Source organism: Natator depressus, chromosome 8 (assembly GCF_965152275.1).
Source record: "Natator depressus isolate rNatDep1 chromosome 8, rNatDep2.hap1, whole genome shotgun sequence".
NCBI classification, from domain to species: domain Eukaryota; kingdom Metazoa; phylum Chordata; order Testudines; family Cheloniidae; genus Natator; species Natator depressus.
In genome coordinates, this window is record NC_134241.1 from 70,114,340 (window position 1) to 70,128,070 (window position 13,731).

The following is a 13,731-nucleotide window of genomic DNA, read 5'->3' on the forward strand; positions in this document are numbered from 1 at the left end:
TTGTATTTCCTGTCTTTGCCTTCTTCTTTCCCATCCCAATAATCTCTTTCTACACCACACTTCTCTTTTCTAATTTACCTGATGAATCCGTCTCTGTCTCTCTCAATCATCCACACACTTTCTAACTGCTGATTTTGTCTTTCCCCTGCCTTTGTTACCTGTTTGTCTAGGAAAATGCTTAACTTTGCTGGTGTGGGTAGAAGAGGAATTCTCATCCGTTGCTTTTCTTCTACCCTCCTCCTTTTTCTTTTCCTTCCATTGCACGTACATGTTAAGTCCTGTCTTTCTGATTCTCCCTCCACAAGAAGTTAGTTTTCTTATGTCCCACAACAATTACTTTATGGCTTTTTCTCAGTTTCCTTCTATGACTCTTGACCCCCTCTCCTTGCCCTTTTTTGCATTCTGAGCATTGCTGATTATGTGAGTAAAATTCAGCCTCTAAAATTGCATGACAAGAAGCGGAGTAAACCCCTCTGCCTTTTACTGGTGAGAACAAATGAAAAACTGCACTGTCCCCTTTTGTGGAAATGGCAATGCCCAATTGAAAGCACACTGATATCAAAGGCTGTCTTTCCATTGACTTTACCAGGCTTAGGATCAGGACCTTCATGTCCAGATTCACTGGCTTCACATTTTCATGTGGATTTTTTCCCATAGATCTAAGACTTTCTGTCCTTAAGCAGTCCCTTATGACTTCCTGTATATTTTAGATGGCACGGCTAATGGCTCGGATTAGCTGCCAGTGCTGCCAGATTTTACATTTCTTAAGCTACACATTAATGATACAAAAAAGAAGGGGTCCAGGAGTGGGGAAAGAGAGGGGAAATGGGAACTTGACTTCTACTGCACTACAGATGAAATGACTGAACTTCAATGAGGAATTTAATCTTTATTTTTATGATAGCACAATAAACTCACACAGTAGCATTGATCTGTACTTATTTAACAAAATACATTCTAGCAATTTACAAATTTTTCCATTTGAAAACATTGCGTAACAGTTTATTAAACACAATATTTTATATATAGAATTTTCATTGAAAAACATATTTAATTTTATATTTCCAGTATTTTTTTCTCAGTAGAGCACAGCCTAACAAAGAAATTGGTTCCCCCTTTCACAAGTAAGAAAAATTAGAACACTAAGAAGATGCCACCTGTCAATTTATTTCATCCATTTTAAATTAAGGTATTAGTGGAATGTAAACACAGGTTAATTTTACAAAAGGCTCCTTATCAGAGATACATGCAGAAATCTGAGTTCCAATGTATTTCTTATTACATTTGTTTTCTAATGTAATATAATTTGATAAGCCATTATTAAAAAGAGTAGCCTTTGGCACTTTGAGTAAAAAAAGAATATATCAATATTATGTAAAGAACACAATTTCAATGATTACACAAGTGCTTTAAAATCTTTTGTTAAGAAATAGGAAAGCTTGATAGGAAAAATATCACACTGCACTTGAAATAATGCAGCAAATTTCATAGTAGTAAAAGCAACATATGCTAGATACCCATAAATGGCTCAACTAAAACCAAGGAATAAAGAGCAACCACTCCCACCAGAAACCCTGTCATCTCCAAAACAGTTATACTGCTGGAGAGAGTAGTGTATAATCCTTGGTTTATTGCCAGTATTTCCAGTTGCAGTTTTCCATTTCTTTTTTCAGGTTTATCTACTTATGTCCCCTCCTCTTGAATTTATAGGCCAGCAATGACTGTGTCCTACCCATTCCATTAAAGCTAATCCTACCTGCTCAATTGTACACCCAAACTAAGCTAAAGCCTACATATTTTTATCCAAGACAATCCACGTGTTTGCAATCCCTAGAAAATGTGTAAAAAAAGGTTTGATATTAAATACCAAGGACTGAAGACTCAGTTTTATTTATATAAACAAAAACAAAACAAACCTTGTAACTATTGTAATCTGAAACTGCATATTCTAAAAAATTACTTTTCTTTTCTCACCGTTCCCTAGTTTCTATGGTTACGTTCACCACTATAGTGCCCAGTAGTAACACTCACCATTAGTAGCAGGCTACACCACCCCCACAGGATAGTTCCTTAAACATAATCTGCAGAATTCAAACTTGGAATCTCAGAGGTGAGGGGGTGGGGGCGTCTGTTCGGACTGGTGGGGAAAACAGATACTGGCTCCATTAAGGGTCTCCCTGTCCCCTTCCTTCAGGAGTTTGGGGAAGGGGAAAGCATCACCTGAAGTGGTGGGCTGGCCAGCAGGGCTCAGGTCAATCATTTGTCCCTGTACACTGGATTGGGGAGAGGGTATATAAACCCTGTTCCTCTGGCTGGAATTCCCTTCCATGCCTCCAGTCCCTGGGATTATAGTAGGTCCTGGGATTGTTTGGTCATCTGTGGGCATTGCACTAGGCACCTTATTTCGGACTAGGAAGGATTTTTTCCCCTTACTGCCAGATTGGGGGGTTTTTGCCTTCTCCACAGCAGCTCAGTGACCTGGTGGAGTAGGTTAGGAGATTAGGTTCAAGCTGCTGCAATTTGGTAAGTGGAAGATGTTCAGTACAGGTACTCATTCTATAGGGGCCCAGCTCCCTCATGAACCAGAACTGGAAGCTGACTTAGGGGGTGCCTTCCCCTAAAGAAGTTGACTTAGGAGGTGCCTGGAGAGGAAAGGGGTTAGGGCTCCTAACGTCTGATTCAGCAAGAAGACAGCCCCCCATCAGACAAGCCCCCCTTAGCCCTCCCAGTGGGGTCCCAGCAACAGGCTAGAGACCATCTGTGGAGAGTTGGGGGACTGATCCACTAGGTGGAAACAATTAAGGAAGGAATCAGGACCTGAACTGTACACGATATTGCCTGATAGTTTCCAGATGAGCTAAATTAATAAAGTTGCAGCCTAATTACACCAAATCCCTTGCATCTTGTCTGTCCTCCTTTGTCTAGGACAAAGCCATTTTAGTTCCCTTTAGAGTCTATCTTAGTAACTCCTGGCAACACAGATTCCAAGAAGGCAAGTTATTTCCTCATATTATAAAAGTATTACAGGAAGAATCACACCATTAGGAGTTCATCCATATTCTCTCCAGTGCCAGGACACAACCCTCTTGATTCCTAACTGAAAAAAAGTCATGTTTAAGGAGGGTCTTATGAGTCTGTCCCAGGGACCCCAGTAGCACCCGAGGCACAATGCGATACTCGTGTATTGATTCTGCATACTAAGACATTCCAAATTTAAAGCAAAGCATTATAAATAAGGATCCTCTATGACGAGAGTGAAGCTTATGGTCATTTTGTGCTAAGCTAAGCAAGTGAAGTGTGTACGTCCAAGTGTGAGCTAGAATGCTGGTTAATCAATAGTTAGTGACTGATCAGGCAGTAGCAATTTCAGTTTTCATGGCTCACCTTCTTTCACAGCAAATTTCTTTGCAGTTATCAGTGTCAAGCATTATCTAGTTAAAAATTAACAGAAAAATATAAGGTCTGCAGAGAGACAAAATGAGAACTTGTAAAAATGCAAAATCTGTATTATTTTATGTGCTTTAAAAGATCCCTTTAAAAACAATATTTAAAACTGTTCTACAAGTTAGCCCACTAAGAAGAAGCCTCTTCATTAGTAGCGCCTGTACTTAAACAAAAGTTGAGCAGCAGCAGCAGCTAAACTATTCGAACTAGATAGTGATTTCACTCCAATGGAATGTCACCCACATTTTTTTGTTGCAGTAAACATTATTTCAAAGAACTACACAAAATCTTTGCAATCTTTTAATGTGACAAATCCACTATAACAAAGCTGTAAATATTTCCTACTCTACATGAATGCAGCCAGCATCGTCCTAGTATTAGCAGTATTACTTTTAAAGTAACCGCACATCCGTATGTCATGTGTCGAGTTTAACGCATCTGTAAATGTTCAAAATATGTAAAGTTATAATCAGCACCACCCTGTATTAAAGTTTTGGTGCAAAATCTGCAAAGGTGAATATACAACACTGATACAGCCTTTGCTGTGAAAAAATTATTTGTCCTCAGACGTAAATATAAATAAAATCAAAAAGTTGGCACATTCAGGAAATAAAGTGTCTGTGTTCAAGACCATCACTTTGATTGATATCGTCACCCTCAGAGAAATGTTTTTAGTCTGACGAAACAAGTTGTAAGAAAACTCTTTGTATTAGGTTCTTGCATTGTGCTTTCCCCCTCCCCCCCAACCACATGAAATCCACAAGCTCATGCACACCATACATCAGCAACATCCAACAATAGTCAGGCCGATGCTCAGTAAATTTGGCACATCAAGAATATTTCTGAATCTGCTCAAAAAGAAATAGAGCACAAGCTTTATCAAAATGTGTTAATTCTTGGTAATATGGATCAGCTGACATGTCTCTTTTCATTCTTTGTAAGCTCTTGTGGGGGATGTTCCTTTATAGAAGATGTTTCTGGTGTTCTCTGGGCTGCTCCCTCTTTCAGGGATTAAAATAATGTTACCTTTTCTTCGAAGTGTGGAGTCACGGCTCGAAGAGATGGACAGAGTTTCTGAGCCAATCTCACTTCCCTCCACTGGTGTGACTCTTATAGTGGTAACCCCATGATGGTGATGCTCACTGTTATCTATGTTACTTCTTTTCCTGTCACCAGACCCATAACTGTCTTTCAAGGATTCACAGCTCTCAGAGTCTCTATTGAGATCATTTAGCTCATAAATTTGACGAAGGCTACCTTTCTCGGGAGCTTTCCATTTCCAAGATCCACTCCCTTCACCTTCTGATGGCACCTGAATTATGGGTCTGTTATTTTCTGGATGGGCCTCAACTCTTACAATACCACTGGGTTCATGATCTGTCAAGGTTTTATATCGGATGGCTCCAGTACAGGTGACTGTGCTGCTCTCTGAATTCTTAGGACTGCTCTGAAGCACTCCTTGCTGCTTTGACATGGCTATTACTTGCATGATTCTTGGCTGACTGTTGCTTCTACATGCAACGCTTTTCTCTGCAGCTTTCAGCCATTTGGCCCTAGCTGAACTACTTTTGGGAGATGTGTTTATATTTTCCTGGGTCTCTTCAGGAATATGGACTAGCTGTGAAGAACCAGGACGTGACTGAATAGAGACTCTTGGCCCTCCAGAAAGACCAGCGTTATTACAACCCGGAACGCTGCCAGGCTGAATTTTGAGGTACTGATTGCTGGGGCCATGATGATCACCATTAACGCCCACTCTGGATGGCTCAGAGCTTGATCGCATTTCAATAGCCCTTGGTGGTGAATGGCCGGATTCAGTCTCTATTACTTGCAAAGACAATTTTCGACTTTCGTTCTTGTTCTTCCATTGAGAAAGAAGTTGCTTGGAACGGGCAGAGTCCATTGATGCATGAATTGTTGCGTTTCGCCTTGCTGGATCTTCCAGTGATGGCGTGTTGACTCTTGGCAAAGTGTTGCTGAAAGTAACCATATTTTCCTTTCCCATGGGGCTTCGTGGAGTTATAATCTCTACATCAGCATTTGCTCTCTTGATGTTAGTCAGGGATCCAGAATCTCTATGGTTTCGATTCAGAATACTCTCAGAATGGTGAGAGGAACGGCCGTCGCTATTGCCACCATTTTTACCCGGTAAAATTCTGTTGGCATCTTGACTCAGGTCTGTCAAAGATCTTAATGGTTCTCTTTGCAGATTCTGGTGAATTACATTCTCTTCACTTGGCAAGAAGTTCCCCACAGCATAAAGACCCTGATATTTGGATAGAAGCATTAGATAATTATGGAAAAACAAATATTTTCAGACACTTTAATTATACTTTCATGGCTTTAAATAAATAGAAAACTCATAATGTTAATACAGCTAAATGGTTCAGTTTGTTTTCTTTCCATTACTACTTATCCTCACCAATACAAATCTTATTTATTGTTCCAAATTTTGCCCTCAGTTCTGTACATGCAGGTATGTATAAAGTGGTACCATTGTGATCCTTTATTACACACAGGTAGTCTAAGAGAATAACTGGGAAAAGCAGAGGATTATTTCCCCCTCCTACAAAGCAGCAGATAAAGTACAAGGGAGAATGTTTTGTTTTTAAAATAATGTTTTCACAATTCCTGGCCTTCACTTAAGTAATGTTTACAGCTACACAACTGTCTGCTCTGATTTACTGAATCTTGTTCCAGCTAGATTAGTTCTCTGCTCATTGGTTCTGCCCTTTCTACTGTGTAATGACCATGTAATACAATATCTACATGATAGAACAATTTGAATCAATTGGCTTCCAAGGTATGCAGAACTTCAACAAGGTTTAGCTTCGTGACATTTACTCCATTCAGTGGGCCAGTTGTAAAACAATATCATTTTAAAGAAATTCTAGTGAGAGAGAATATTTAATAAACAGTCCAAATGCTTGAGCTAATCACTCAGGTTAATTCTTTGCACTACTCCCAGATCTGTTTGTAATTACACAGTATTAATTTCTCCCTCTCAACCTCCCCATTGATTTTTTTTTTTTTTTTTTTTTTACTTTTCAGAGCCGATTTGCTGGCTGCAGAGTATTTAGAATGAAGAGTCTCTGAAGTAAGCCATCATGCAACAGCCTATGAGCAAGCTTAGTCAAGAACATGCTTGAGTGTGTGTTTCAAACATAGGCACAACTCAATTTTGCTGTGAATTTTGTATGTCTTTATATGCACTTGTCATTTTATGTGGCATCCAGAGTAAAAAAATCAATTCCAGATCAGGTTGCAATACACAGGAACTGACCATTTTCATATACAGTGTGATTTCAATGGTCTACTCATATTGGTGTTACTTCTACCACTCTAAAAGCTATTGCCTCTAATATCATCCTCTGGTGAGGGCATTGCATAGCAGAGGTTCTCAAACTTTTGTACTGGTGACCAGTGGTGAGCTGGAGCCGGTTCGCACTGGTTCGCGCAAACCAGTTGTTTAATTTTGAAGCGGTTTTAGAACCGGTTGTTAACCCGCTTCCCTGCAGGGGGCGCTGAGGCTTTGATGGGCTCCGGCCGAGAAGTGATGTAATTCCTCCTCCGGGCGCTGCGCTGTGGGAGCCATGTGGGCTGCCGCCTGGCCCTGAACACAAGCCCTGTTGCTACTGCTGCTCCCCTGGCCCTGGGGCTCCCGATGCTGCCTGGTGGGTCCCCGGCTGCTCTGCTGGGCCTGGGCTGCGTCCTGCTGCTCTCCCCGTGAGTACCCACCACCCTGCCCGCAGCCAGCCCCTGCCTGCAGCCACCCCCGCACCCCCTGCCCGCAGCCAGCCCCTGCCTCCGGCCACCCCTGCACCCCCTGCCCGCAGCCAGCCCTGCACCCCCTGCCTCCAGCTAGCCCTCCCCCATGCCCCTGCCCGCAGCCAGCCCGTCTCCAGCCACCCCTGCCCGCAGCCAGCCCCTGCCCCCGGCCACCCCCCGCACCCCCTGCCCGCAGCCAGCCCGTCTCCAGCCACCCCTGCCCGCAGCCAGCCCCTGCCTCCGGCCACCCCCCGCACCCCCTGCCCGCAGCCAGCCCGTCTCCGGCCACCCCCCGCACCCCCTGCCCGCGGCCAGCCCCTGCCTCCGGCCACCCCCGCACCCCCTGCCCGCGGCCAGCCCCTGCCCCCGGCCACCCCCCGCACCCCCTGCCCGCGGCCAGCCCCTGCCCCCGGCCACCCCCCGCACCCCCTGCCCGCGGCCAGCCCCTGCCCCCGGCCACCCCCCGCACCCCCTGCCCGCGGCCAGCCCCTGCCCCCGGCCACCCCCCGCACCCCCTGCCCCTGGCCACCCCCCGCACCCCCTGCCCCCGGCCAGCCCCTGCCCCCGGCCACCCCCCGCACCCCCTGCCCCCGGCCACCCCCCGCACCCCCTGCCCGCGGCCAGCCCCTGCCCCCGGCCACCCCCCGCACCCCCTGCCCGCGGCCAGCCCCTGCCCCCGGCCACCCCCCGGCCAGACCCTGCCCCCGGCCAGCCCCTGCCCGCGGCCACCCCCCGCACCCCCTGCCCGTGGCCACCCCCCGCACCCCCTGCCCGCGGCCAGCCCCTGCCCGCGGCCACCCCCCGCACCCCCTGCCCGCGGCCAGCCCCTGCCCGCGGCCACCCCCCGCACCCCCTGCCCGCGGCCAGCCCCTGCCCGCGGCCACCCCCCGCACCCCCTGCCCGCGGCCAGCCCCTGCCACACCCCCTGCCTTGTCCGCAGCCAGCCCCTGTCTCCAGCCAGCCCTGAACCCCCCTGCCCTGCCTGCAGCCAGCCCCTACCTCCAGTCAGCCCCTGCCCTACCTCCAGCCAGCCCCACAGCCCCTTGCCTCCAGCCAGCCCCAGACCCTCCTGTCTCCAGCCAGCTCCACACCCCCTGCCCTGCCCACAGCCAGCCCTGCACTCCCTTGCCTCCAGCCAACCCCGCACCCTCCTGTCTCAAGCCAGCCCCCACACCCCCTGCCTCCAGCTAGCCCTGCCCCATGCCCCTGTCTGCAGCTGGCTCCCATCCACTGATGCCCTGCAGTTCCCAGGGCAGTAACCCTGCACACCTGCTTCAATGAGGGGGGCAGGGAGCAGCTGGGACCCACACATGTGCACGCCCTAGGGTGACCAGACAGCAAGTGTGAAAAATCAGGACAGGAGGTGGGGGGTAAAAGGAGCCTATATAAGAAAAAGACCCCAAAATTGGGACTGTCCCTATATAATAAGGACATCTGGTCACCCTAGCACACCCCCAGGGAGTGGCAGGGACCCACACATGTGAAACTTAGCTGATTTCTAGTTCAGGCCCATCTTTTTAAAAAAGAACTTTAGGCAGGGTTAACATACATCTGTATTTTCCCGGACAGATCAGGCTTTTTGGTTCTTAAATCGCCGTTAGGGAAAATACAGACGTATGGTAACCCTGCTGGTACAAAAAATACATACTGGGGCACATACCTTAAATCACAACTTTTAATAGGGAACCGGTTGTTAAGATTTTGGCAGGTCATCACTGCTGGTGACCCCTTTCACACAGCAATGTGACCCTCCTTATAAATTAAAAACACTTTAAAAATATTTAATGCTATTATAAATGCTGGAGGTGAAGCAGGGTTTGGGGTGGAGGCTGACAGCTTGCGATCCCCCATGTAATGACCTTGCGACCCCCTGAGGGGTCACAACCCCCAGTTTGAGAACCCCTGGCATATAGCCTGTACTGTCATGTGATTATCATGATGTGACTGAACATCATCTGTTTTAATATTATATTGAAGAGCATTTCTGACTCATTTTGGTTCATAGCTGGATGCAGGGAAACATCTTTTCCTCACCCACACAGGACCCAGGCAAAATGCTGTCACTAGAATTCCTTGAGCACTGGTGAGGCTAGGAGGTAGCTAGCCTGACAGTGTTCTGGAGACTTAAGATGATGTAGATCAGTCAGACTGAGGATGTGTCCAGAGCCCCACTTCCTAGCACACACAACACCAAGCACTGGAGGAATACTTGCTATGCTTTTCACCAACAGATGTAAGGAGAGCTAAGCCCTTCTTGAATCCTTCTACCCTATACACATGGAGTGCCTCGGAGGATCCCTGCTCAGGCCGCAGAGTTCTGCACAACCTCCCAACATGTTCCAATGATGTACAAAGGCACTATGTTGCCCTTAGTTTATTACCAACTTGGCAATTTATTGTAACTGCATATGTTAATTTTGGCCGTTTTAAAGTTCATATTTAATTGTGAAAACAAAACTGATATTTGTAATATAAACTACACATGGCAGCAAATTCTGATCTAATCCATTATTTTAGCTAGTGTTTGGATAGAAAAGTCACAAGATACTTTCAGATAGCACACAGTCTTAGAGCTGTTTCCATGTTCAATCTTAAATTTTATAGCAACGTTGTACATTATGTTATTTTCACTGGGTGACTGGCTCCTTTAAGATGAAGCAGGGTCCAATGCACTGCGACTGACTGGCTTTCCTCCAACAGGGGTTATGAGACGGCTCTGGGCCCAAGAAGGGAGGTTCAGGAAAGGGCAGGGTGAGCTGTGCCTGAGAGCACAGGCTGGAGGAGCAAGGAAAGGGTCAGGTGAGAGCTTCTTGGGGGAGACAGAGAAGCTGCAGAGAATGGAAAGCCCTGCAGGCCTCCGTGGAACAGGGAGGGAGGCCGGGCTAGGAGACCAGCGGCGGGGCTAGCCTGCTGAGCTGGGGAGCCAGTGCTGGGAGGTTGGAAAGGACTAATCCTGTGTCTGGGGTAGAAGAGTCATGAGACTGCTTATTCCCAGGTGGATGGCCTGGAAAGGGAGGCCCTGGAACAAGGCAAAAAAGAACAGGGAACACGTTGCTGCTATTGACTTTTGGGTGGGGGACACAGCGGTTTTGTCCCTGAGGAGGAGAATGGAGAAAGTGTTGTACCTTTATATGTTTACTGTGGGTCTATGGAGAATGGTTTTACTACAAAGGTTTTGGGGAAACTGCTGCTTGTGAATAAATTATACCTAGAGATGGGGCTTTGTGTTGGACACTGAGGAAATTATGTTCCTTTCATGGGTGGAGAAAAAAGAAACTGATGCTGGCACACCTATTGTGCTGCAGCCTGCTGCATGAGGGCATCCCAGGTGGGGTATCATCCCTATGACAGGCATCCATTTTAAATGGAGAGACTCCTGTTCCCCCTTTATCAGTTTATCTCCAGAAATGTTACTTGTGTAGAATTCACTAGCACATTGCAATATGAATGACTTGTGTTTTCTAAAACTTAGAACACATTCATACTGTATTTACCAAATAGAGAGCAATTCCTCCTCCTATTAGAAAACCGCAATAGACATCAACTGGATGGCTCTTATACTGGGTGATACGAGTCAGGCCACATATAATTCCACAGATGATAAATGCGAAGACGAGAAGAGGTTTCAGAAGTTTGGAGGAGTCGGTTAAAGTGGAATTGAAGTACATCTTGAAAAGAAAAGAAAGTGATTTATGAAATTTCAGATTGACCTAAGAGGACATGACTTTATTTCATGTATGGTTTCTTCAACTGAATACAAAGGAATGCGTGGTATATTCTTATTGCATCAATTTTGTTGTTTTTATTTTTCATTTTTGGTAAAATCCATTCAACTGCTATAGAAAAATCTTTAGTAAAATGGGACCACTTCCAAAGGCCTTATCCAAGCCAAACTCTCATCGAAGACAATGCAACTCAGACCTGAGTAAGGATTTGGTGTGTTGCAAATATTACTAGCTAAGGAGATAGTGCTTTTGGAACATAGGAATTGTCCTACCAGATGAGACCCATCGTCCATCTAATACAGTGTTTCTGAGAGCAGTTAGTACCAGATACTCTAGAGCAGTGTTTCTCAGCCAGTGGGTCATGACCCCTGGGTGTATGTCACAAAAAGCAATCGCAATGTGCTGAAAATTTTATTATAATCTAAAGCAAAGAAAATCTTGCTCCTCCACTTCCCTTAACCTTCATGGTCAAGTATTGTCTGTTGAATATGTAACCACACACACAATTAAATTATATAGACCTATCATGGTTATCCTTAATATATTTTTTATTCTTATTTTGATAGTAAGTGTAAGGGCATGGTGTAATGTTTTGACTTTGAATAAGGAATCACTAACCTAAAAAGGTTGAGAAACACTGCTTTAGAGGAAGGCACAAGAGATCCCACAGTGGGCAGATGTGGGGTAATCAATCCCCCCCCCCCCCAGAAGGTTTCAATTTAATCAGTAATGGTGGTTGTTATTTATTATTTATTTGCATTGCAGAAGTGCGTAGAAGTCCCTGTCATGAATCAGCACCCCATTGTGCAAGGCACTGTGCAAACACAGAACTAAAAGACTGTCTGCAGTAACTGATTTAAGCCCGGAAACATAAGGTTTCACATTGCTTCCAATCCTCCGTTAGCATTAACTCTAGATATTTTTGTTGTTTACATAAACAGCCACTTGCTCTTTGAATCTTGCTGAGTTCCTAGCCTCTGACCTGTGCTCCTCCTAGATTTTAAAAATTAAACATTCAACAAAGGCACAATTAACCATAAATTAGCCAGCCAATCCTATTGGTAAATATCAGTGGAGCTATTCACATCAAACAAACAAATTCCTGATGTAATTCCACTGAAGTCAATGCAGCGATATCAAGGAAGAATTTGTCCCTTAGAGTCTAGAGTTTGGATGCAATGTTTGAAGTAAGATGGGAGGAAGAAAAGAGGCAGGATATGTTAAGCATTATTTGAACGCAAACTAAAATATCACTTTATAAGACAAGTATCATATTTTGTATGTGAATAATATGAAGCATTAAATATGCTTTAATGTTACACTCCACTACAAAGGATAATGTTGCTAGATAACAAACTGTGTGGAACTACTGTGTCCCTACTGTTTCTTTTATAGTAATACAATATTGAGTTTATTTTAGCTATTCGTAATTTCATTTTGCTGTCAGGCTCGGAGGATAAGAGCTTATTTATTTCCTTACTACGTTAGGCAACAATCTAAGTCAAGTCACTTTACGCCAGAGAGTAAATGACATTCTGACTTTTCTCTAGTACAAATGAATAATGAACAGAGTTGATTACTTACCGAAATATATACAGCTGCAAAGGCTGCCAGAGTCGCATGTTGAGAAGGGAATGACTTTCTGCCAAGGAAGGATACTCAAATTATGCTTCTCAGTTCAAATACACTCTGCGACTGCTCATTTAAAAACACATGGGATGGTACAGTCTTTTTTAACTTACAAATCACAAGCAAATAAATTATCTTTTATATTTTTTCCTAAGTACCCATTCCGTATTCTGGGGAAAGGATCAGCTAAGAACTGAATTAATAAAATAATCACATTTTGTTTTAAATATTCAACACCAAGTCATTTTCTGATATTAAAAAACTAATTAGATGCACCGAACTCTGAGATATTTGATTTTTTTAAAGGGGCAAATATATATCATTACATTTCTGGATATTTTTTTCATGATGGGCCATATCCTACAAAAGTCTGTTCATATGAGTTATATAATTATTCCGCTGACTTCAGAGGGAGTTCATTTTTGACTAACAACTAATAGTAGATGTTTGGATGATTGGGCCCAAAGAGATAAGCTCAAAAATCTCATTAAAAAAAATTCTTACATAGTAAATAGATTGAGATTTCATTAATTCTTTCTTTAAGTGGTTAGTGACTGGAATGAGTATTACAGGAGGACTGCTACACATTATCTACCTTATTCTTTTCTATCAATATAGGTAATTCTGATTGAGGGGAAAAACGTGAATAATTTATTTGAGGCACATTGTTTAGCCATCTATAGAGCTAGTCAAATAATGGAGTTTTATTATTTGTGAATAATTTATTCATCAACAATATTACTCTACTGCTAGTCAAATAATATGTGCAAATAACTGATTACATTATATATATCTCCATAATCTTAATCAATGAAGTTCATGGCTCAGATGATTAGCTGTGGCCTAAGAGTGCGCAGCACAGGTCAGGAAGCAGTCTGCTTCTCCAAATGTTGGGCCATCTGAATGCCACTCCTGGGGGCTGCTCTAATTTGTGACTGCTACCAATGTACTGTTATAGTAACTAGGGGTTGCTGGAGCATGAGGGAGTTGTGGTCACACCCTGTTTTCCCTAGCTATGCCCCCTGTACAGTCAGTCAGGATGGTGATTAGAATAGTTGTTGCTACAGTGTCTCTACACCAACCAAGGATCACCCTAAGCAGAAGAGCTCCTCTGGTGCCAAGATCCACTGGCTGAAGGGCAGCTTTGCACCACCAGAATAGCAGA

The 13,731-nt window shown here is 44.4% G+C and overlaps 1 protein-coding gene across 1 annotated transcript in view; it reads right to left on the minus strand.

The window, feature by feature from the left end:
- Positions 1–895: 895 nt before the first annotated feature.
- The window catches only part of PLPPR4 (phospholipid phosphatase related 4), a 47,573-nt gene continuing 34,737 nt past the window's right edge, over positions 896–13,731 (minus strand). The window contains exons 5-7 of the mRNA XM_074961275.1: positions 12,522–12,579; positions 10,707–10,880; positions 896–5,710 (exon numbers count right to left, since the gene is read on the minus strand). Coding sequence (XP_074817376.1) covers positions 4,373–5,710; positions 10,707–10,880; positions 12,522–12,579 — 1,570 coding nt within the window. The 3' untranslated portion in view covers positions 896–4,372. The remainder of the gene's footprint in view (positions 5,711–10,706; positions 10,881–12,521; positions 12,580–13,731) is intronic.